Source organism: Arvicanthis niloticus, chromosome 1, assembly GCF_011762505.2.
Source record: "Arvicanthis niloticus isolate mArvNil1 chromosome 1, mArvNil1.pat.X, whole genome shotgun sequence".
Taxonomy (NCBI): Eukaryota; Metazoa; Chordata; class Mammalia; order Rodentia; family Muridae; genus Arvicanthis; species Arvicanthis niloticus.
In genome coordinates, this window is record NC_047658.1 from 87,198,083 (window position 1) to 87,221,276 (window position 23,194).

The 23,194-nt window shown below is 39.2% G+C and overlaps 3 protein-coding genes across 11 annotated transcripts in view; 2 read left to right on the forward strand and 1 right to left on the reverse strand.

Moving 5' to 3' along the window:
• Acsm3 (acyl-CoA synthetase medium chain family member 3) overlaps positions 1 to 8,682 on the forward strand; it is a 33,926-nt gene extending 25,244 nt beyond the window's left edge. For 3 of the 5 annotated variants that reach the window (XM_076941773.1, XM_076941776.1, XM_076941774.1), the window contains 7 exons: positions 614 to 740; positions 1,969 to 2,049; positions 3,223 to 3,324; positions 4,342 to 4,469; positions 4,564 to 4,663; positions 7,561 to 7,680; positions 8,053 to 8,682. In XM_076941773.1, the coding sequence (XP_076797888.1) occupies positions 614 to 740; positions 1,969 to 2,049; positions 3,223 to 3,324; positions 4,342 to 4,469; positions 4,564 to 4,663; positions 7,561 to 7,680; positions 8,053 to 8,139 (745 nt within the window). In that variant the 3' untranslated portion in view covers positions 8,140 to 8,682. The remainder of the gene's footprint in view (positions 1 to 613; positions 741 to 1,968; positions 2,050 to 3,222; positions 3,325 to 4,341; positions 4,470 to 4,563; positions 4,664 to 7,560; positions 7,681 to 8,052) is intronic. The other 2 variants (XM_076941775.1, XR_013113125.1) reach the window with 2 other exon arrangements.
• Positions 8,355 to 17,834, reverse strand: Eri2 (ERI1 exoribonuclease family member 2). 2 transcript variants are annotated; one of them, XM_034486451.2, is made up of 9 exons: positions 17,680 to 17,834; positions 15,944 to 16,011; positions 15,778 to 15,861; positions 14,786 to 14,913; positions 14,152 to 14,308; positions 11,547 to 11,647; positions 11,199 to 11,280; positions 10,529 to 10,617; positions 8,355 to 10,333 (listed from the first exon to the last, which is right to left on the reverse strand). In XM_034486451.2, the coding sequence occupies exons 1-9, from the start codon at positions 17,700 to 17,702 to the stop codon at positions 9,002 to 9,004; spliced, it is 2,064 nt and encodes a 687-aa protein (XP_034342342.1). In that variant the 5' UTR covers positions 17,703 to 17,834; the 3' UTR covers positions 8,355 to 9,001. The 2 variants fall into 2 exon arrangements, with proteins under 2 accessions (XP_034342342.1, XP_034342345.1); XM_034486454.2 differs by lacking the exons at positions 11,199 to 11,280; positions 14,152 to 14,308; positions 14,786 to 14,913; ... (1 more) ...; positions 15,944 to 16,011; positions 17,680 to 17,834.
• A 35-nt stretch (positions 17,835 to 17,869) lies between these two features.
• Positions 17,870 to 23,194, forward strand: part of Rexo5 (RNA exonuclease 5) — a 54,623-nt gene continuing 49,298 nt past the window's right edge. The window contains exons 1-3 of one of the 4 annotated variants that reach the window (XM_034486449.2): positions 17,887 to 18,276; positions 21,240 to 21,352; positions 22,991 to 23,117. In XM_034486449.2, the coding sequence (XP_034342340.1) occupies positions 18,166 to 18,276; positions 21,240 to 21,352; positions 22,991 to 23,117 (351 nt within the window). In that variant the 5' untranslated portion in view covers positions 17,887 to 18,165. Of the gene's footprint in view, positions 18,277 to 21,239; positions 21,353 to 22,987; positions 23,118 to 23,194 lie in introns of those variants that run through there. The other 3 variants (XM_076941765.1, XM_076941769.1, XM_076941770.1) reach the window with 3 other exon arrangements.

The window sequence follows — 23,194 nt, forward strand, 5'->3', positions numbered from 1 at the left end:
ATGATTTAAAATAGCATTATTGAGCTGTGTGTAGTGGTACACTTAATCCTAGCACTTTGGGAGGCAGGGACTGAGTTCAAAGCTAGCATAGTTCACACAGCAAGCTCCAGGGCTACATGTCTATAAGTGTGTGTGTGTGTGTGTGTGTGTGTGTGTGAGAGAGAGAGAGAGACAGACAGACAGACAGACAGACAGAGACAGACAGAGACAGACAGAGAGAGGCAGAGAGATAGAGAGACAGAGAGAAAGAGAGAGAAAGACAAAGAGAGAGACAGACAGACAAAGACAGAGGCAGAGAGAGTCAGACAATGGGGGTACCTTCTTTAAAGGTGATGTTTCTTTGCAACAAGTGATCATCCCCAAGGGAGGAAAAAGAAAAGGAAACCTGGCTCTTATGGCATCAGATATTACTTTAGAGTGGTCTGCTTATGGTATCTGGTGTTACTTTATATCAGAATAATCATGTATGGCCTCCAGTGTTGTTTTCCATTACAGCTATCTGTTTCTGGCATCAGGTGCTACATTGTATCAGAGCAATCTGCTTAGTCTGTATTCCTAATTCCCATGTTTGCCATGTCTCCTTCTCTACCTAACTCACTCCCTGTTTTTGGAGAAGCTATAAGTTCAACAGTTTGAAGCACTGTGTGAGTGCTGGGGAACCCATCAACCCTGAAGTGATGGAACAATGGAGAAAGAAGACAGGCCTAGACATCTATGAAGGATATGGACAGACAGAAACGGTATCTGCTTCAGACAGGGCTGGAGGGGATTTGTTAGATAAATAAAAGCCAATGTGTCTAATGTGTCCTTATGATCACTGGAGGGATAAGGAAAGGTGTGGTTAGGTTAACTATGTTAACTGTGTAACATAGTTAAGAAAAAGGATTAACTGATCACGGTGAGAATGTCTCAATGGTTTTAATGAGAAAAAGGCATGGGATCTATGTGACAGGGGCTTTCTAAAGAGTCCCAAAAATTAAAGCTCTGAGTGAGATTCTGGTCCCCTGAATTATTAAGTCTTCTGGCCAGCTCCTTAGATCAAGGCTGCTAAAGCATTCCTGTAAAGCCTGCACACTAAAGGTAGAGGGAGGAGGATCAAGGTTGTTCTCAGCTACATCGTGAGTTCAAGACCAGCCTCGGCTGTGTGAACAAGCAAATACATAAATAATAAGGTAAAATAAAATGGGCTCTTTAAAGAACTCATGCAGATAAAGACTGTCAGGGCTTGTGGTATAGTGGTAGTTCGCTGTTCTAGCATGTGAGGCCTCAGTTCAATCCTCAGCACCACCAAGGAGCTCCAGAGATGAACAAAAAGTGAGAACAAAGCAGTTATTTTGTAGCAGAAAGGGAGACAAGATAATCAGACAAAGGGAAAAGTTTTCACTGACTGGGCATTATTTTTATTCTTTGGCATTGCTTTATTTATTTATTATTTTTTTAAAGATTTTTTTAATTATGTATACAGCATTCTGCCTGCATGTACACCTGCAGGCCAGAAGAGGGCACCAGATCTCATTATAGATGGTTATGAGACACCATGTGGTTGCTGGAATTGAACTCAGGACCTCTGGAAGAGCAGACAATGCTCTTAACCTCTGAGCCATCTCTCTAGCCCTGGTACCTTATTTTTAATGTTCAAACTTTTAAACCCTGAGAATTATTACCTGGAAACATTGAAATTCCAAAATTAAACAACTATAAAAACGGACACATTTTTAGACACAACCAGCATAGCAACCGTTGTGTTAATCTAAGTGTAAATGTTAACATATTCATATAATTTATTGTCTTACATATCTATTATGAATAGTGGTAAACTGTAAGTCTCTACATTCCAAGAGAGCAGAGATCTGATGATTTTATGCTGACCCCACCTCACAGCTAAGTTCTTTGTTGGCTGGATGTACAACAGAGTGTACACATTTTATGTTGCTTATAAAGCTACCGTACTTTGTTCTCCTTTCCTAGGTGCTGATCTGTGGAAATTTTAAGGGGATGAAAATTAAGCCTGGCTCAATGGGAAAGCCTTCTCCTGCTTTTGATGTGAAGGTTTGCATGTCCCCTTCCTGGAGAATGTTTGCTCACCATACCCATCCTTACTCTTTAGATGTGATATACCTTAAATTCTATACCAAAAGAGAACCGGGTGAGAAATGTTGGCATAAACACCTATATTGTGCCATGGATTCTGGGCAATTACAAGAATTGACCCATTTAATTTCCAGAAAAATCCTAAGATGTATTACTAATAAGAGCAGGTGACTATGCAGAGAAATTCAAGAACTCAGCCAAGTTCACGAAGCTCAGGCCCCTAGAGTGGGAACACAATCTCAAGTAATCTGGCGCCAGTATCTAGACTCTTGGTCACAGTTTGTGGAGGCTAGATAGGACCTGCTGAAGGGATCAACTAGGTCCAAAGTGGCACAAGTTAACAGTGGTTGCAGCACTCCTCTGCCTGCCTCCAGGCCTTCTTTAACTATGGTCCTTGTTAACATCTGATGCTGAGGTGGGGAAAGTGTATTTCCCCATCTGTACACTTTGGACAGGGTTAAATTTTTTCAGATCAACCCGGCTTCAAAACTTGGATTTACAAAGGATTTACACTAATGTATGTATATATATATATACATATACATATACATATACATATACATATACATATACATATACATATATATATATAGAAAGAAAGAAAGAAAAGGCAACAGTGGTAAAAGGGATTAATTTCCAGAGAACAAGGCCCAGACCTATACCTAATTGAAGCTTAGTTGTAAGATGAGGATCCATGTTTCCCAAGTTCGTCAGATCATACAATGACAAGGTTGCTTGTTTGAAATATTCTTTATTTTTCTTCTCTGACTTAATAATATGACACAAGAGTCTAAAATCTATGCTTAACAAAGATATATTGCTCAATAACAAAAGCAGGTTGCAAAACTTCGTAAGTGATCCTAGATTTTTTTTCTGTCTATAAATATCCCAAAGGACATCACTAAAATATGATTTGTGTGGTAGAGGTAAGGAGAAATTCTACTACTCTTTCACATTTTGGAAATTTGTATTTTGTGCAATAATAACTTGTGTAAATAATACATTTAAGGACTTAACGTCTACATAAAATGGTTTTAAGCCTATATTCTGGTCCAAAACATTCAAAGCAAAAATTTCGGATATGGCGTTAAATAAAAATTCCCTTAAATGAACTGACATATTTTATTCTAGATTTTAGATGAAAATGGCACTGTTCTTCCTCCTGGACAAGAAGGGGATATTGCTGTTCGAGTTCTTCCTGATCGACCGTTTGGCCTTTTTACTCATTATGTAGTAAGAGCTTTATTTTAAAAATGTTTTCTATTTATTCCTCAAAAGTGTAATTCCAGCATTTGGGATACAGAAGGAGAAAGGCTACAAATTCAAAATCATCCTCAGTTATGACAAAGCTAGTTTGAGGGCAGTCTAGGATACCTGAGACCCTATACCAAAAGTATTTGGTCACTACCCCTGTTTTTGTAAAACAGACCTAGGAATTTTGTCCTTCCTTGAGAGATTCATTGCTCTGAATAATAGTCCCACAGATAGATAATTAAAGAAACAATGTCCTTGCCAAATAGCACATTGGTGCCCTCTCCTTGGAAGTGAATTATCCCAGACAGCTCTTAGCTATGCTTTCCTAATATCTGTAGATCCTTTTCAACTAGCAAATGGCACACACCTATTTTTCTGACATCTGGTTAGCTCTCCCTCATTCTAGAGGAACTAGACAAACAAGAAATGGGGCCACAGGATAAAGTAAATTCATTTCACTAGAAACTTTCTTATCTCTAACCATGGTATACAAATTAGAACATTTATATCAATATACTAAGAGGTCCAGATCATACCTGCCAGTGACCTTTATGGAAAGTAGCAATATTTTGTTTGTTTTCCTCTTGTGCCACTTATAGAACTAGTCTCTTCTTATGTAAACCAAACAAAACCAAGAACACTTCTGCTCTGGACTGGGCTTTCTTTTAACCATCTCTTTCCATGGTAGTATTAGGTATTATTTAGAAAAAGGCTTAATTGTGCCTACTCTCTAAATCTTAGGGATGCTGCAACGTTTATCTTATGATCTACATAAAACATTCTCCAGGAGTTGCACCAAAGTCTTTGTAACTGTAATTTATTTCTTTTATATTGGGCTAGATCCATGCTTGAAATTCACTCCTACTTGACCCTGGCTCCTCTTCGCTGAGGCTTCTCAAAGGAGCCAAACTTTCCTTTTCTTTGAACATTTAAAAAATGACTGGACCAAAGATTCACATTCATAATAATATGAACAAAACGCTATGTGTTTTTCAGGATAATCCTTCAAAAACAGCTTCATCTTTGCGAGGGAATTTCTACATTACTGGGGACAGAGGCTACATGGATGAGGATGGCTATTTCTGGTTTGTTGCAAGATCAGATGATATCATATTATCTTCTGGGTAATTTTCTTTTTCATATATGCATGTCAACTTATCAAGCATTCTGGGGTGAATCTATAGCTCACCCTTATGAGTTCCTGTCATGTTTTCCTAGTTACCGAATTGGACCATTTGAGGTAGAAAGTGCCCTCATAGAACATCCTTCCATTGCAGAGTCAGCTGTTGTCAGCAGCCCAGACCCCATCAGAGGAGAGGTAAAAAACAAACAAACAAACAAACAAACAAACACCAAAAAAAAAAAAAAAAGAAACCCAAAACCTGACCATCTTGACTTTCAACTTTATCGATCATCTAAGTGCATACTTCAATCCTTTGTGTGTTACATGCATATACGTGGCTGTGACTTCCCTGTGTAGGTACAAGTGGATCTTGAAATAACTTCCTCAGTTACTTCTTTGCCCTATTTTTTTGAGACAAGGTCTCCCCCTGAAACTGGAACTCACTGTTTAGGTTAGGCTGGATAGTGGGCCAGTAAGCCCTTGATCCCTGTCTCTTCCCCCCCACTACTTGGTTGACTTGTATTGCTATGCCTGGTTCCCCCTGCTCCATAGGACTTGGGATGCGAACCCAGGTTTTTATGCTTAAACAACAGCACTGTTCTGTCTTCATAGCCCCAAAACACATACTTTAAAACAATATTTCACTTAAGTTGATTTACTTATTAATATTGCCCTAAAACAAGAATGGCTCTCCTTCCAAGATTTTTTTTTTCCCAAGTGACCTCTGATGCCGGATGATAGCCCACTGTGTTCATGGATGACCCTGAGCTGTTTTAGCTCTTGAGCAGTGCTTATGTTAGCTCTGTTTTACTGTGAAAGAGACTATTTGAGGTAGATGAGAGAGCAGATAGCTTTTAAAGCATCTTTACTACATCTCACTTACAGGGTCTTGCTCTTCCCACACCTTGTATCTCCACCAACTCCATCTGCCTAGGCAAATGCTTATTTGGGACAGGGTGAGCGAGGAGCCTTTAGGAACAGGGTTGGTTTGGCAGGCAGGCACCAGGAACCCCAGAATATGAAACAGTCGAGATCTGTAGGTGGCTTACAGTTCCTCTATAGCTGTAAGGTCTTGGTGTAGTGTTGACATTAGCTGGAGTGAGGAGGAGAGTTTGAACTTCCCAACACTGGTGGGCTGCAATACTTCCTGGAGGGGTATAGAGATGGATGCCTCAAGGTATCCATGCACAGCAATGTGCTGCATGCTACAGGCAGCCTTTTACTTTCTGTGGCAGGCCTGTTCTAGCCCGTTTGGCTCCTTCTCTAGGAAAGGGCTAACCAGATATTTGATTGGGTAGCACATTCCAGAAAAACTGATCGAAATCAGATAAAATGAAGACTTAAGTATACTATCTCAAATATAAGTGTCTTTTGTTTGCCTGAGACAGTCCTTAAGCTTACAATGCACTGTTAACTGTTGCCTGTTTTAAGAATTCCTAATACAGTTAAGCCAAACTATATTTGACAATCTTCGTGAATTTTAACTTATTCTCAGGTGAATTATCTAGAAGCAAAATAAGATTTTAAATGAGCATTTTCCTAACTTGCCACATTAATATTTTCTCAGTTGATTTTGATACTTTAATATTTTTAAGGAATTCCATAGGCTGCTTTGCTTTGAAATTTTTATTTTCTGGGAAGATGTAACTCAATGCTGGAGTTTGCTTGGTATGTGCTTAGTATGAGATTTAATTCCCAGTAACTCCCTGCCTCCCCCACCTCCACTACCACCAATGGTGTGTGTTTAATTACATTTTTATTTTCTAAAAATGATTTTTTAATTTTTGTTTTTATTGATGCATTGCTGTTTTTTCCACATGTATGTCTGTGTGAAGGTGTTAGATCCCCTGGAACTGGAGTTATAGACATTTGTGAGAACTACCATGAGGGTGCTGGGAATTAAACCCGAGTCCTAGGGATGAGCAGCCAGTAAAATTGTAGTTACAAGCTGTCACTGCTTACCAAATGGCTTTTCTAAATGACTGTTTCAAATTTTTGATTAAGCTTTTTTCCCTGATTAACGAGTAAAGAAAATAAATTTAGTAAGATTTTAGTTTCTAAAGTACATGGTACTTAATCAAAAGAGTTGTAAGGGCCTCTCTGGACTATAGGTCGTGTTGAGAATCTGGGTTTGGTGCTAAATACTGTTTGCCTCAGCCAGAGTTATGCATCTAAGGGACACAATGAGTGATAGTGCTGACAGTGCCCAGGGAGGAATAAAATAGACATGATCCCCCTCAGACTTCTTCCTTCTCCATTAAAAAGGTTCTAAAACTCCCAGTAGATCTTCCCAAAACAGTTCTGGGTAGGGCTGACTTTGGAGAATGGGATTTGTGGGCATAGCACCAGCCATGGTCATTTCTGCTCCTGCTTCTTGCTTATGTAAGTGGGTCAGAACAAGAGCAAAGAGGCTAACAGTATCACTACAGCCTTGTATAAAGAACACATGGAAAAGGCTGGGTGTGTCTCTGGGTTCAGTCCTTACGGGGGAAAAAAGTAAAACAAGTATAGTAGTGTAATCCAGTACTTGGGAAACAGACAGGAGAACCACTGTGAATTAAAGGCCAGCCTGATTGATACACACACACACACACACACACACACACACACACACACACACACGACTCTGTCTTAAAATAAATAAATAAATAAATAAATAAATAAATAAATAAATAAAAAAAAATGCATGGTCTGAGTGAGCTGTTCCCTTCAACAAGGGCTGAGCCCAGTAAGGCCTAGAAGCTGGGCTGTTACACAAGAGGTTGTACTTAGTGTGCTGCTGTGTTTCTAAGCGCAAGCCAAGGGCAGAGGTAATTAGACTCAGATCAGAACACACAGTTCAAAACATAGTCAGAACAGGGGTTCAAGAGTGATCCCAAGCAAAGGAGGCTGCACTAGCATTCTGGTACTAAGAGACTGAGATCCAGACCAGGCAGACGACTCAGGAGAACGAGCACTCAGTGGACTGTGTTACAGCTGCCACCCACACCAGTGTTCACCCCACCACACAGATTCCCACTCAGAGAAGGCAGACAAGACATACCAAGACAGTGAATACATAACAAATCTGATGTTTTACACATTTTCTTTAGGTAGTAAAGGCTTTTATTGTCCTGAATCCCGATTACAAGTCCCATGATCAAGAGCAACTGAAAAAGGAGATTCAGGAGCATGTGAAGAAGACTACAGCGCCTTACAAATACCCCAGAAAGGTAGTACTTGTTACAATTGATATTTGTTCAGTGCTTTGGAAAATTTTCTATTTGTTTTTTTTTTTTCTTTAATTTTAAATGACCTTTCTCCTTAAATATGCTATACAAGATGTTTTAAACAGAACTAATGACAATAGTTAATCAAAAATTTTGAGGCTAAACTGAAGCCCCCAACATAATTCAGTCAATTAGCTAATAATATTAATATAAAAAAAAAAACCCAAAAAACCAAAACCAACCAACCAAACAAACAAATAAAAAAATCCCAACTTCATCCTTTCATCTAGAATCTGAAACTACTGCATAACTGGCATGCCCTGAATGAAGTTTACAAGTGCGGGACTAACTTCTTCTTCCTCTTAATACCAACAGGTAGAATTTATCGAAGAGCTGCCAAAGACTGTCAGTGGGAAGGTCAAAAGAAATGAACTGAGGAAAAAGGAATGGACAGCAATTTAAACTCATCCCACTCATCACCTGCGTATCTATAAACACAGAGTCTACAAGTCTGCAAGAACCACAGATTATGTGGGCAGACTGCTTTTAAACTAGATTTAAAGCATGTTGTAGTTATGACACCAGAGACCTAATTCTGAAATCAAATAATCACTGAATCCTTCTGCATTCATGTCAATGTTCCTGTAATTTGCCAACATAAAATGAATGTCATCAGATGCCGAGATGTCTTATAATTTATTTTAGGAGCAGTTTCTAAACCAAATCTCTGCCACATGGGTTTTCAAAACTTAACTGAACAATTCTAATATGCTAATATACAAATCAGAACAAATCTTCAAACTTTGAAAAGAACCTTATTTTTAGGAAATTGTCATAATTCTTAGAATATTTACCTAAAAGTTGAATAAGAACTTTACTAGTCATATTTTTATTCAAGTAATTTAAAAATAGTTTGAAAATTGTTTGAAGGTCAAAGTATAAGTGATGGCTGTCTCTATGGCTAGTTATTAAATTTAACCTAATAAACATGATTGTAAAAATAGATTTTCCTTGTAGTTCTTTGATAGTTTGATAAATTCAGCAGATGTTAATATATAAAATATATGAGATTATCTAAATGTTCATCCTTGGAAATCTAAGAACAAGGGTTACTACATGAACAGACGACAGTTGATAGACAACTACTTGGCAAGAGTGCACGTCATACAAGACACTTCCCTTCTGTTTGTATGAACTGCTCTAGTGTAACTGCAGTGCTCAGATATGCTGAGGCTGTGTAACGTAAACCCTACTGCTATCTTTCCTGCATAAAAGTCAGATAAGACTTATACTGAAGTAAAAGACAGTTTAGAAGAAAGTTTTATCAATGTCTCATTGAAGGTCTGAGTCGTAAAGAATTTTTAACAGGAAAACTTAAATTTCTGTCATGAATATGGCTTGTTTCTGGAGAGCTGAAAGTGAGTCCTTTTGAGGAATGAGGTAGAGCTTTGCCATTGGTTCTTTCTTTTTGAAGTGTTTGTTCCCATTTAAAATAACCACAGCATTTTCTGTCTTCTTGGTATTTCCCAACAGGGCAACAATAGAAGGCTTTCCCATGGTTTGGCCCATTATTAGAAACAATAAGCCGCTTAGATCTTCTGCCACACTTGCATAAAGGGGGTGTCATCTTTCCAGTCTTCCAAAGCTCTTGTAGATTAACTGTGGATGTTAATACAGAGGGAGAAACTTTACAAGTTGTTCCTGGAGAGCAAATAGATGATGTCGACTTTTCTTCATGAATAGTGAAGGTCTGCTTTTTGGCTCGTGGGAAAGCTGGAGGACTAAATGAATTCCTTTTAGTACCACCTGAAAGGAGAGGCTGTGTCCTCAGAACTGAAGGATGCGATGCATTCGCATGAACACTGGTGAAAGGAAATGGTTTGCATTCGGGTAACTTAAAAACCGAGGCATCCGAACTTGCTTTGTGCTTGGCTCCTTTTACATTATAGACTGTACTGTGAGGACTCTTATACACAATAGACTTAGATGTCTCAGAGTTTTGAGGAGTTTCCTTAAGGTCTTCAAAGTTTTCATAACTAAGGGTTTCTGGTTCTCCTGAAACCAATGATCTCTCTACAGAATTAAAAGAAATATCCACATTTATGTCACTAATAGGAGGCATACAGTCTGCACCTAACTCAGCCTGAGATGCTGGCAGTAAAACTACATCTTCCCACTCAGCCAACATTGGTAAACAGTCAAAAGTATGACCCATTTCTACATCAGAAACAAGATTAACAGACGGGATGGTTGTAGATACAAGCACCAGGTTGGAGTTAAGTGTTGAGGACTTTGAGCTGTCATTTGATGCAAGCTGAACACTGTGACTTGGCTTCTGTATATAGAGAGATGGAGTTACCGTGGGAGAACGCAGTTGTTCTACAGACGTGGAGGACTTGGTAGTGAAAAGAGGCAAGCTATGTTTGATATTGTAAAGATCTGCTTTCATGTTGCTTTTTAACTGTAATTGGTCCTTTACACAGGAATTCACACAAACTGAATTCATTTGAGCATTTTCCTTTGTATTTACTGTACTTTGGGGCTCCTTTTGATATATGCTGGGACCCTGGATGCTAATGTTGCAGGCAGATGCTTCTTCAACTTGATCTGTACACAAATTTCTGGCCAAAATCTTGGTATTCTTCTTAGTGAGAACCTATGATTCCACAGACAAATCCATTGCTTTAGGAACTGTATTTATAAGTTCTTCCATAGACATTATATATGACAAGAAAAGGAAAAATGCCATTGGTGCATAAATGACTACACACATGAAATCAGCATTTTAATGAACATGACTACTACCTGAGGCCTCAAAAATGACAGAATAAAGCAACAAGATACCACTAACCTTGTTCAAGGACCTGGTAATTTTCATTAGGCAACCATCCCTGATCATTTTCCAAGCAAGAAGAGCAGTGTTCCGAGAATCATCTAAGCCTGAGGAAATAAAAATATCAAACACTGAATGCCATGGTACTACCATAAAGAAATAACAGAAAGCAAATTATATTTAAACAGAAATTGGGGCATACTGTTACTTTAATGACCACCTGTTGATTTTAATCATCATAAATTGGTCTGTGGGAAGTTATGAAAGCATTATCAATGAAAGATAAACTGGTTTGTATTTACACAGGTGAAAATTTTTCAGCCTGCTTCCAAACATGTGACCAGCGATCTGTATGGATCATCATTTGTGAAAAATTAATCATGTTCAGTTTTTTTCACTAGGTTATCATATTATCTGGGCACTTGTATTTCTAGTTGATGTGCTCAGTATTTTCATTATTTACTTATTTATTTTTAAACCAACTAGAACCACTAGATGGTGGTGTTTACCTAAATTCAAAAAATTGGTAATCAAAAATCAGAAATAATTTTGAGTTTTATAGCTTAAGAACATTTTTTTAGCCTGCAAGCTATTAAAAATGATAGTGCCTCCTAAATGAAACTAATATGAAAAGTTTTACCATTGTTAAATGACTTACATAATGAAATAATTATCAATTTATACGAACCAGAATGTTCTCGGCCTGAAAATTCTATTCCCACTTCCTGCAAGGCACCACTCAGTCCTTTGGGTTTTCTCTTATAAAAAAGCTAATCAAATTAAAAAAAAAAAAAAGAAGATATATTTCTAAAAATACAATGACTACTACAGAAATTACAAAGTTATTTCTTATATCTTTTAGTGCTATCAGGTTTGGAAGTTATTACTGCTGTGCTGTCTCAATTATTTTAAGATACATATTTATGTGAACATTCCAAAAGAAAAATACCTTACTTATAAAATTCACACCAATAAGAAAAAGTGTAACCACTTTCAACAGAAACAAAGTGAGCATGCTCTCACCTTTGAGTCTTACCTTGTAAGTTGCTCTGAGGTCAATCCAAGAATTTAAGAACACAGGTTTTAACAGCTGCTTTCTTCTACACTCATACTCTAGGCAAACGCCCAAGTCCCAGTCTGCATTATGGATACTAAGAGTCAGTAATGTCAGGGTGTTTCCATTTACAAATAAAATATACAAAACTAGATATGATAGAACAGTAATATTTAATTTCTGCACTAATAACTAATGTTCATATGGTTTATATTACCTTATATCTTATAGAACTTACCATTAAGAAATTATGCTGATGACTGTTTCAAAATACAGTCTTCTATGTATGTACAGGTGCATGTGTATGGGTGTGCATGTGTGCTCTTCTGTGTATGTACAGGTGCATGTGTGTGGGTGTGCATGTGTGCTGGTGGAAGTGGTTCCGTGTGCAGCCTCAGGTGTTATTACTCAAGTGTCACCCATCTTATTTTGAGACAGGGCTCCTTATGGGCCTAGAGTGGCAATACCAAGCATCCTGAAGGTGCTGTTTGACAAAGTTCTGGTGCTTGGACAAAGTTCTTGCTTTGGACTGACCCTTGGTGGATATTCACTGCACATCTTTTGTTATACTTATGTTTCTTACTATTAAAGGCCTCTCTCTGAAAGCTAGAGCTGGGATTTAAAAAGAAGCTAGTGTAAACAAGAATAATTAATGAAAGTTCCCTAGAAAACAAGTTATGCAGAAAATTGATTTTTCCCAAGAACTTAATACTTAAATATTTAGATCATTGATCAGTATTGTTAATAAGCATGATATGGAGAATCTGAGAAGAAAAACTTCAGGAAATTCTAGAAGCTGACAAGCTGTAATTGATTTGCTAGGTTTTTAATGTACAACTTTAGAAACAAGGAACTGTGTGAATAGGAAGAGATTTTGATCATACAAGTTTATGACAAGCCTTGGTACCTACCACAAGCCAAAAGCAAGCAGTTTAAGGAATCCTGGTGTTCTTCTGTTCTTAATAGAATTGTAATTAAGATAAGAATCATATTGAAAAAAAGGGTTCAAAACAGAGACACAGAGGAAGGCATCCTGGCTCAGTGAACTGCCTGCCTTCCTGAACAGGCTTGTCAGATCAGAACTTTACTGATAGACTGCCCTTGCTTAAGCAAAAGCAGTACTTTAAGAATCAAAGAAAAAGGATGATGGTTTATATCAAATACAGAAGAAATAAAGAAGGAAAGGAAGAATTAAATGAGGGTTAGAGATTAAACTTTTATAGAAAGCCAAGTTTGATGTAATAGGGGGTAGGAAATAACTTTAGATCTATTAATCTTATGGCAAACTGAAACAGAATAAGATTCAAATAGAGTCATCCTGTCTACCATTTCTGTAACTGTACGGCTTTACAACACCAATCTTAAAGAAGTTATTGCATTTAAAGAAAGTTGATTTTATCATAATGTTAATTTTTAGTTTTCATAAAATTGCTGTTTGCTCTTTGTTCCTCTTAATAATCTTATGTAATAAAGGAAGACTTTGGAAGAAAATGAATTTTGAAAAGCTATGTAATCAATGAATAAAATTTCTGAGGAAATGATTTTATGTATACATAAAGCTGAAAAAAAAACAAAAGTTGTCAGAGCAGAAAAGCCAGCTTGAGATGTGCTTCCTCTCTGTCCTGCCTCTCATGGAGTGAAGGACTCTCCTATGTCTGATCCTTCCTTCCCTTCACCACTCTGCATCCACCCTTCTCCAGAAACTGCCTTCAGCCGAGGATGGCTCCCAGCACTGGAGAATCATTATAAAAAAAAAAAAAAAAGAAAGAAAGAAAGAAAGAAAGAAAGAAAGAAAGAAAGGGAAAGGGAAAGGGAAAGGGAAAGGAAGGGAAAGGGAAAGGGAAAGGGAAAGGGAAAGGGAAAGGGAAAGGGAAAGGGAAAGGGAAAGGGAAAGGGAAAGGGAAAGGGAAAGGGAAAGGGAAAGGGAAAGGGAAAGGGAAAGGGAAAGGGAAAGGGAAAGGGAAAGGGAAAGGGAAAGGGAAAGAAAAGAAAAGAAAAGAAAAGAAAAAAAAAAAGAAAAGAGAGAGAATTAGCTTTTCTTGGTTAGGATCTGTGTGGCCCTTGATTTTCTTTCTCTAGTCAGTTAGGTTAACAAACATAATTCTAGGTTAACAAGAATAAAACTAGAAATAAAGCAGTAAATAGTAGAAGTGCTACTCTATTCTTTTTTGCTGGGTGGGGCGTATGTATGTGGTATGTAAGTGCCACATATTTGTAGTGTGGGGGTAAAGGTATGTGGACACACGCATGTGTATGTATATGCAGACATGTGTACATACATGCAGGAGTCCAAGACTGACATTAGGAACCAATTGCTCTCCACCTTATCTACTGAGATCAGGTTCCTCACTGAGCCTAGGACTTGCTGTTTTAGCTAGTTTGGCTAGGCAGCTTGCTCTTGGGATTCCTGGTCTCCACCTAGTGTACTTGGAGTACATACAGACCACTATGCCTGTGTGGCTTGACACAGGTTCTGAGGATGTCAGCTCTGGTCCTCATGATTGAGCCACAAGCACTGTGCCTGCTGAGCCACCTTCTCAGCCTCAGTACCACCCAGTGTTATTTATAGGCATAAGTCATGCTTTACCTGACCAAGTAACAAAAGCACACAGTTTCACTTCAGAAGGAGAAGGCTCTGAATCCCCAGTGACAAAACTGATTTTCTTCTGCTGCTGAAGCTTATGAATCCATTTACAGAACTGGGATAAGCAAATCTTCAGGGGGACTCCTTCATCAACCTGAGCCTGATAAGAGAGCCACAAAATCTGAACTCAACAAATGAACTTCTGAGCCACTGAGCATTCACTACAACTCTGCACTGTGGAGGACAGAACAAAGAGGAGCTTCTGACTGACAGTTTATCTAGTAAAAAGATTTAACACATACAGGCAAGAAATAGTGCAGACTTGAATTCACCATGGCAACAGAAACTCTAAAGTTTCATAGAAATAAAAGACAGTGAGCTGCACTAGCTCTGTAAAATGCACTCTCTCTGGAGGTCAGGCCCTGGGCTTCCCCCTCCTAGGTAAGCACTCTCACACTGGGCTGCAACCCCTGACCTTGATGTTTATAGCGCTCTTCTGAGTTTTTCAGGATTCCAGTGAACTTTTACAGGGGACACCATTTCTCCTAACACTGAGTAAATTTAATTCCAAGTGGTATGTAGCTTTTATTTTTCTTTTACAAACTGATTTTTTGAGCTTCTAAAATTTGCATCGTACCTGTTTTATCCCTGTCAGTTCTGTGCAAAATTCAGAAAGAATTGGATGTTCTTGAGGCTGGACATAAGCATGAAACTCAGATTCAATCTCTCCAGTTGCTGTACTCAACAAAACTGCTGGAAATTCAACTAAATAAAAGAACCATGGGTTAACACTTAAATATATTTTATTTATTTACTATTGTTTACTATTTATTTATTTATTTATTTATTTATTTATTCCTACCTAGTGTGGAAATCTATACAGAGCAGTTCTCTACCTGGGTGTCACATATCCTTTGGGGTTCAAATGGTCCGTTCACAAGGGTGCATATCAGATATTCTGCATATCAGATATTTATATTATGATTCATAACAAGAGCAAAATTACAGTTGTGTAGTAGCAATAAAAGTAGTTTTATGGTTGGGTGTCACCAAAACAAGAAGAACTGTATTAAAGGATCATAGCATTAGGAAGGTTGAAGCCACTGATCTAGATTAAGCTGGTTTCAAACTCAAGAGTTCCACCTGTCTCTGCCTCCTGAGTGCTGGGATTACGGGTGTGTCCCACCGTTTTGGTTATTCTAATAAGACTTTACTGGAGTTGATTGTTTAATAATGCTGTTATAAAAGCAGCGTTTGTTTAGGATGACTCATATTCAGTGAGATGCAGTTATAATAAAGCTATGCTAAGGAATAAGTCAAAATATCCAAGTATGGCCATTTCGGTTTACAGCTAAACATGAAGACAGCATGAGTTAAAGTGTACTTTATTATTGCAAAGCCATTTTTTTCAGTTTCTATCTAATCAAAGTTTTAAATGTAATCTTAAAAGAACTAGCTACTTTGCATAATCACATTCAGGTATTTAGTATTTTATTTTTTTGTAGGTGAGAGTTTTTATATTAAACTATGAGCTTACAGCATTCTGTTTTCTTATTGGCTAGCTTATATCTAGGACGTTTAAGAAGATTCAAGGAGTGCTAGCTTCGGCCACCAGCAATCCAAACTTACTTATTTCAGGGCTATTGTGGTGCTTCCCATCACTCCAGCATGTAGACTCAAAATCAATGACAATTAAGTAGTCATACAACTGTTCTGCAAAAGATCAAAGTGTTCTTAGGTTTTGTCGATGTTCCAAGTGTAAGGCTTCAAACTATAAAGTAAACATGGGACTTACTGAATCTGCTTCCTCCTGGATTTCCACTTGCTGGTGTAACTGACTTTCTCCTAATTAATCCAAGCCGCCTAAAAATGCAAAACACAGGAAGAACAATAAAATCACTTACCTCCAGTTAGAATATGCTATCAAAGTAAGAGCCCTGAACAAATGGCAAAATCCTCACTAATGTAGTGTAAGTGGAGTTGGATGTGGGGGCAGGCACTCATCAGCTCAGCAGTCAGCAGGCCAAGGCAAAATTGAATTTAAGAATTTATTAGCTTATAGCACATAGTGGAACCCTGTCTCAAACAACAGCTGTGTGCTGACTGAAGGAAACTGGGGCTAGACTTTAAAAGTCCTGGGTCTCTGTGCTAACTGCACCCTTTCTGGAGTTTAGTGTCCATTTTACCTGAATGGGCTTCACAAACACCAATCTTACCTGTTCTCGTTTTATAGCAGTACTTAGAAACTCAAATAACTGTAAAGATGCACTAAAGAGCTCTCGCTATTTTTTTGTATTTTTCAAGCCTTCGCTATGTTCTAAAGGGATAATGCCTGTTCCTAAACTCTAAAAATCTAGGGGAGGAAGTAAGATTACTAGAGTACTATTGGAAGGAAATCTATGATAAGGACTCCCAACAGCAATACAATGAGTCCAAAGAAGGAAAGGTCCCAAATGATGATAAATACCACTTTAACTAGGCAGACACCTGGAACAGTTATTTGGCTGTTTGAAAAAGACAAGATGTGAGGCCAATGTAGGGATTTGGAATGAAAACATTCACCAGTCACTTCTTCAGCAAATATTAAACTAGGATGGTGACCTCTTTTAAACAATTCTAGGCGGTACATATGTTTACAACCGTTATTTTATGCATGAGAAAAGTAATTTGCCTAAAGATGGCTATAGTATGCTATCCTTCGATAGAACTTTTCACCCCGTAAATCCATGCTATTCATTAATACACCAGATAGGTAGGTGTTGGTATCAGCCCCCCCCCCAACCCAGTGACATCACATGTAGGGATCCCCACATCGTTGCCAAGGCAACCGCCATACACTCCCAGAATTCACTTGGCTACCTCCCACCCTTATCTGCAAGAGGCTATGTCACCGCCCATATAAAATAGGCAGAACCCCCTGACCTCTCGCCTTTTTTCTTCTTCTTTTCACCCCCCCCCCCCCTTTGCCCTATCTCCTGAATAAACCCCACTTGGAACCGTTTGGTCTGGTGTGGTCTGTTCTAAGCCGCGTGTGGACGTATATCAATAGGGATTTGTTTTGGATTTGGTTTTGTTGTTTTGAGACAGTCTCACTATAGCCCTAGCCTGCCTGAACATCGCCATGTGGACCAGGCTGGCTTCCAACTTGCCACGCTGGTATTATAGGACAATTCCCCTTATTATAGGCAAGTTCACACTTGGTCCACAAATCTCAAATGTGCAGAGCGTATTCAAAAAACGAGAGAGTCTGTAGTAATTGCGACAATAAAACTGGACTAGGACGGTCACTTGGACGCAGTGGGTGCTGTGGTACCTGCCTGAGAACAGTGTGCAGAGCTGTCACATTCCAGGCGTTCCCAAGGGCCTAGAATGAACGCACACCACGCAGAGGACCCGGGGGTTTCTCGGGCTCCTCCAACTTGGCGCGAATAGAGAGGGGCTCGAGACCGAGAAGATCAAGGCCCTTTTCAGTTCCAGACCAAACGGCTGAGGATGACCGTCGCCCACCCGGAGGAGAAACCCCTAGCGTACCGCGCCAGCCGCTTGGTCGCCATGCCGGAATCTCGGCTTCACAGAGTTCAACGGCCGGAAGTCGGACGCCTTCACTTCCGGTCTGTTTAAACGCTGGCGCGGCAGAGAAGGCAGGAGCTTTTAGAGCGGCGGCGGCGGCCGTCTGCAGCGGTCTGTAGGCGTTGTCTGGGGGCGGTTCGGGACCTGCAGGGCGTGGACAGAGGCTTGAGGAGGAGGAGCCCTTCGCTCTGCCCTCGGTGGGCCTTAGGGATCGCTTCGAATTCTCCGACTTCGCAGGAGTCGCGGACTTGTAGTCTGCACGGAGGGAAAAGGCGTAGGTCCGCGCCTTTTTCTGCGAGGGCCAAGCGAGACAAACTGGTTTGAGCCGCTTCGAGGGAAAAAATAAACCGTCACTCCTCTCCAGCGCTTTTCTGGAGGGAGGCTGGGACACGGTTTCCTGGTCGCTGCGGGGTCCTCAGCTCCAGCTGGTCTTTTCCCTACAGCCTAATGGAGCAAGAGGAGGAGGCGAAGTCCAGGAAGAGGAAGGGGGCCCCGAACTTGGCCTTGGCTAAAGATGGAACTTCGTGGGATAGTCAGGACCGGCAGCCTCAAGCCAAGGTGAGCCTGGCAGGGCAGGCGGCCCAAAGTCACTTGTGGTTGGGAGTCACTTTCTCCAGCACCTGAAGAATCCCTGCCCAAGGATAAGGGCTCACCCACTGACCTGACTGAACTCTGCTCTCTTATTTGTAAAATTGGGTTAACAGGATACCACCTATTCCAGGCTCTCTCGATAGTTTAAAACTGACAGTGTCTGGTACACAGAATATTCATTTAACAAATATTTATTAAGATCCGTATAACAAAAAATGTTCCAGGAATATCCATGTACACTTAAACAGGATTCTATGTTTTCATACAATATTTATGAAGAAGTAAAGTATGAATGATCATTTTGGTGGGAAATTTATCCTGGTTAAATGATTAGATGGATGAATGATATCAGTAATAAGAATGTCCTAATATTTGTATTTTTTGGTGTTTCATCAAAAAGAATTTTTAATATAAATTTTTATTATACATTTAAAAATGTGTTTAGCTTGAACCATTTTCTCTTGTTAAAGTTGTGGTTCTATAACTGATAGGGAAAATATAGATTAGGGTGGGGATGGTTACAAAGCAAATGGATGTTTGTAAAGGCCCTTGGGGAAAGGGTAGCACAGAGATGAAAAAAGCTTGATTTTTGGAGTCTGCATTCCAGTTGTGGGCTTGTAACCTATTTCTTCATTTCCTTCTTGTAAATTGGAAGTAATGGTAGTCCTCACTTAAAAGTTCTAAGAAATAATTTAGTACAAATACATTTCTCAAAACTGTGTATGGCTAAGAGTTGGCGGCAGCGTGGCTTAAGAATAGAGGACTTGCCTATTCAAGTGACCTGAATTCAGTCCCTAGAACAGTCGCTCAAAACAGTGGTTAATAGTAAATACTTAACCTTAGCTCAAGGCCTTGTATAAGTTAGGGTTTCTATTGTTGTGATAAAACACCATGATCCCGTGACCAAAACCATCTTGGTGAGGAAAGAGCTTATCTTAGCTCTCATGTCCAGATCACAATCCTTTCTTCACTAGAATTCAGGACAAGAGCCAGGAGGCAGGAACTGATACTGAAGCCAGGGAGGAGTACTGCTTACCAGTTTGCTCCTCAGGACTTGCTCAATCTTCTTTGTTATACCATCTAGGACCATCTGCCAGGGGGCAGGCACCACCCACAATGAGCTGGGCCTCCTACATTGATCATCAATTGAGAAAATGGCCACAGGCTTCCTAGAGGCCAGTTCTATGGAAGGCATTTTCTCAGTTAAGATTCTTTCATTTCAGATGACTAGCTTGTGTCATCTGAAACTAGCCAGCACAGCCATGAAGAAATTAGCAATAATATCTGATGTTTGTTAAGTACTTAAGGTACGTTGGTGGCTAGCACTGATATATTGCATAGCAGTCTCTCATTGGTCCTCTCAATCTCACAAGATAGAAGTATAGTTATTCTACAGGTAAGAAAACTGTCTTAGAATGGCTAAGGAACTTATCCAAAATACTTGATGTCAGGTAGTATGATGCTTGAACTCCTAAACATAATATTCTGCTGCGTCCCAGAAAAAAATGAAAGTAATAATTATCTCTGAGTTGTATAGGTGTTTATCTATTGTGTGTTTATTTCACCTTTTTCTATTATCTGAATCTTTTATAATAAGCAAAAACTACCTTAATCAGGCGTAAGTACAAAACCTTTTAAATTTAAAAAATTTAATAGACAAATATTTAAACTTATTTTTAAAATTTGGCCTTGTAACACTAACTAATTGTCAAAATTAACTAGCTTTGGTTTAGTTAGATGTATCCCTTTTGGAAAAACATTCATTATCCATTCATCATCTTCTTTTAAAATAAATACTTGACAAAGCCTTAAAGGAACCAAGGAGCTTCCTTAAATTTTCTGTTGCCATAGGATAAAACTGATTGTGATAGGTTAGATGACACTGATCTGTGAGTTGGTTACTTTGTCTCCACTGTAACTGTCATGGTTTGCAATATACAATTTTGGATCCAGCATGGCTTGGCTCCAGAATTTAAAGAGGCCATCACCAGAACTCCAACCCCTAGGCTACTAAAAGAAGCCATCACCAAAACTCTAAACCAGTGTTTCTCAACTTGTGAGTTCCAACCTCTTTGGGACCCTTTCACAGGGGTTCCCTAAGATCATCTGCATGTCTAATAGTTACAGAAGAATTTGTACTCTCCCCTCCACCATGAGCAGGCCTGAGAGACCTTGTTTACCACAACAAGGTCAAGTGATAGGATCTAGGTGGAGTTACCCACCTTGGCTGCCCGGAACACAGAAGCAGAACTGCCCCTGGGCTTGCCTTGAGACATCTCTGACTGTGACCTGGAACAGACTGGATTATCCCACCCATCTGAAACCAGGAGGGGTTGTGGGTTGGGTCTTCCCCTTTAAATTGAGAGCTGAACATTAAAGCATGGGGCCTTGATCAGAGAACTTTGTCTTGGCCTCATCTCTTCTCGCCCTCCTTCCCCCTTCAATTCCCAGCCCCCCTTTCAGGTGAACCCAGTTGACTTGTGGCCGCAGGCGGCTACAGAATTCATAACAGTAGTAAAATTGCAGCTATGAAAATAATTTTATGGTTGGGGTCAGCACAGCATGAGGAGCTGTACTAAGGGACCACAGCATTAGGAAGGTTGAGAACCACTGCTCTAAACCCTAGGGCACTTGCTTCTGTGTATTATAGCAGCACTGGCCCCTGCAGTGTTTTCCCTAATGGAATAGAGTTCTTGAAAGCATGCATTGTATTTTAATCATCCTACTATAAGCACATAACTATGACTAATACACAAACTGTACTAGTGTTTATGAAATAGTCTAACAATGTCATACCACAAGTAACTATTTTAGACCTTTATTTTCAATTAATTAGAACAGTCCTTGTGTTTGTGTCTATATTAAAATTATCAGAAACTTCATAATTACCTTTTTGCCATTCCTTGCTGTATTCTAATTTGTCTTTGCAGAAAGCTCGATTATCTACCATTTTATTTGCTGACAATTGTGGAGTAACCCATAGACAGCTGTGTGAGTTGCTGAATTATGCACTTCTGGGTAAATCCGCTGTTCCTAAACCCAGGTATGAGATAAACTATGCATAGATCAGAGGTTTCACACTGGTTTCTAGAGGTCCGCGTGTAGCTTGTTGACATAGTAGATGGTAGTTAGGTGGTAGACAGACAAACAGACAGACAGACATATAGGAAAAAGTTCAATAATATAAAATAGATATATTTTGGAATTTTTATGTAAAAATTCAGATTGGTGATTTCTTCAAAAAACTTAAAAAAGCTTAGCAACCATCTCTCTGTTTTCTCACCAATCAACATTTTTGTCAAAGCTGAGTAGCAGTCTTTAGATAAAGGTGGGTATACTCTAGTGTCCTACCTGGTACACTTTATTCATTATATCTCTCTGGCTACTATAGATACTGTAATTTGCTTCTCCTGATGTGGACTTGATAGAAATCACATAATGTTATCTTAATAATTCTGGTTAGTCTTTTACTTTTCTTATAAAGAACAAAGAGATGATATTATTTGAATGCTTTCAGTGATGTTAGTGATGTGAAAATTATATTTTTTATGCCTGTGTTAGTTAGGGTTTTCATTGCTATGATGCAAAATCATGACCAAAGTACCTTGAGGAGGAAAGGGCTTATTTGGCTTACACTTCCACATCATAGTCCATCACTGAAGGAAGTCAGGACAAGAACTCAAACAGGCCAGCAACCTGGGAGCAGGAGTTGATGCAAAAGCTATGGAGAGGTGCTGCTTACTGCTTGCTCATCATGGCTTGCACAGTTGCTTTCTTATAGAACCCAGGACATTTGTCCCAGGGATGGCACCACCCACAGTGGGCTGGACCCTCCTCCATGAACCACTAATTAAGAAAATGTCTTACAGCTAGATCTTATGAAAGAATTTTCTCACTTGAAGTTCTCTCCTTTCAGATGACTCTAGCTTGTGTCAAGTTGACATAAAACTATCCATCACAATACCTATTGAGAGTTTCAGATGCACAACCTCCCCTACCCTCACCCTCACCCTCCCTGGTTGTTATAAATTGTCTAGATTTCTTAACCCATCTTCTTTGTCAAGCAATACTGCCATCTGTTGGGGGCGTAGTGGCACATGCCTTTAATTTCAGCACTTAGGAGGCTGAGGCAGGCAGATCTCTGTGAATTTGAGGCTAGCTTAAATTACACAGTGAGTTCCAGAACAGCCAGGACTATGTAACAAGACCCAGTCTCAATGAATGAATAAATGAACGAACGAACAAATGAATGCAAGCCAGCCTGTCATTTGATGTGCTGATTTAGGAGGGGTTACAGAATATGTTAGAAATAAACCTTTGTAAAATCAGAGTTCGGATTTAAAATAAATTAAGTGAAAGTAGAGAACCATCTACCCCAAGTTGTTCTCTAATTTCCATTCTGCCACACACAAAAGATAAGTGTCAAGTTTTAAGGACAATGGATTTATTAATAAATGCATTGCATTTTACTTGACATTTGATTTGAATGTGACAGATATTTATTACAAAGATTTTTATTTGAATTCTTTGAAGTGAAGACTGTCTTCCAGTTACAGGAAGTTAGTGGTTGGTGAAAGATTTCACATCAGTTTTCAGTCAGTCTTTCATACTTGTCTTCTGTATGCCTGTAACTGTCTGAGAGCATCAGCTTAGCTGTGTTGTTGTGTTTTTTTTCCAACAGCTGGTGCCAGCTTTCACACCAAAAACAACTAAACAACGTGGTGGTTTTTATTCTGAAGGGAATGAGTCAGCTACATTTCTACAGGTTCTATTTGGAATTCAAATTTCTCCGAAAGACATTCAGACATGTAAGATAAGAAAAAATTGTATTAGGGGCTAAGTTAGAGACTCCTATCCTGAGACTGGGGCATTGATCTGAGAATAT

What these genes read in the sequence shown, in the direction of transcription:
- Eri2 (XM_034486451.2), bottom strand. Translation starts at nt 17,702, where the DNA reads ATGGCGACCAAGCGGCTGGCGCG. An exon ending in TCCAGGAGGAAGCAGATTCA is followed by an intron (nt 15,862 to 15,943) that starts GTAAGTCCCATG and finishes GATCTTTTGCAG; the next exon opens with AACAGTTGTATGACTACTTA. An exon ending in ACCTCAGAGCAACTTACAAG is followed by an intron (nt 11,281 to 11,546) that starts GTAAGACTCAAA and finishes TAATTTGATTAG; the next exon opens with CTTTTTTATAAGAGAAAACC.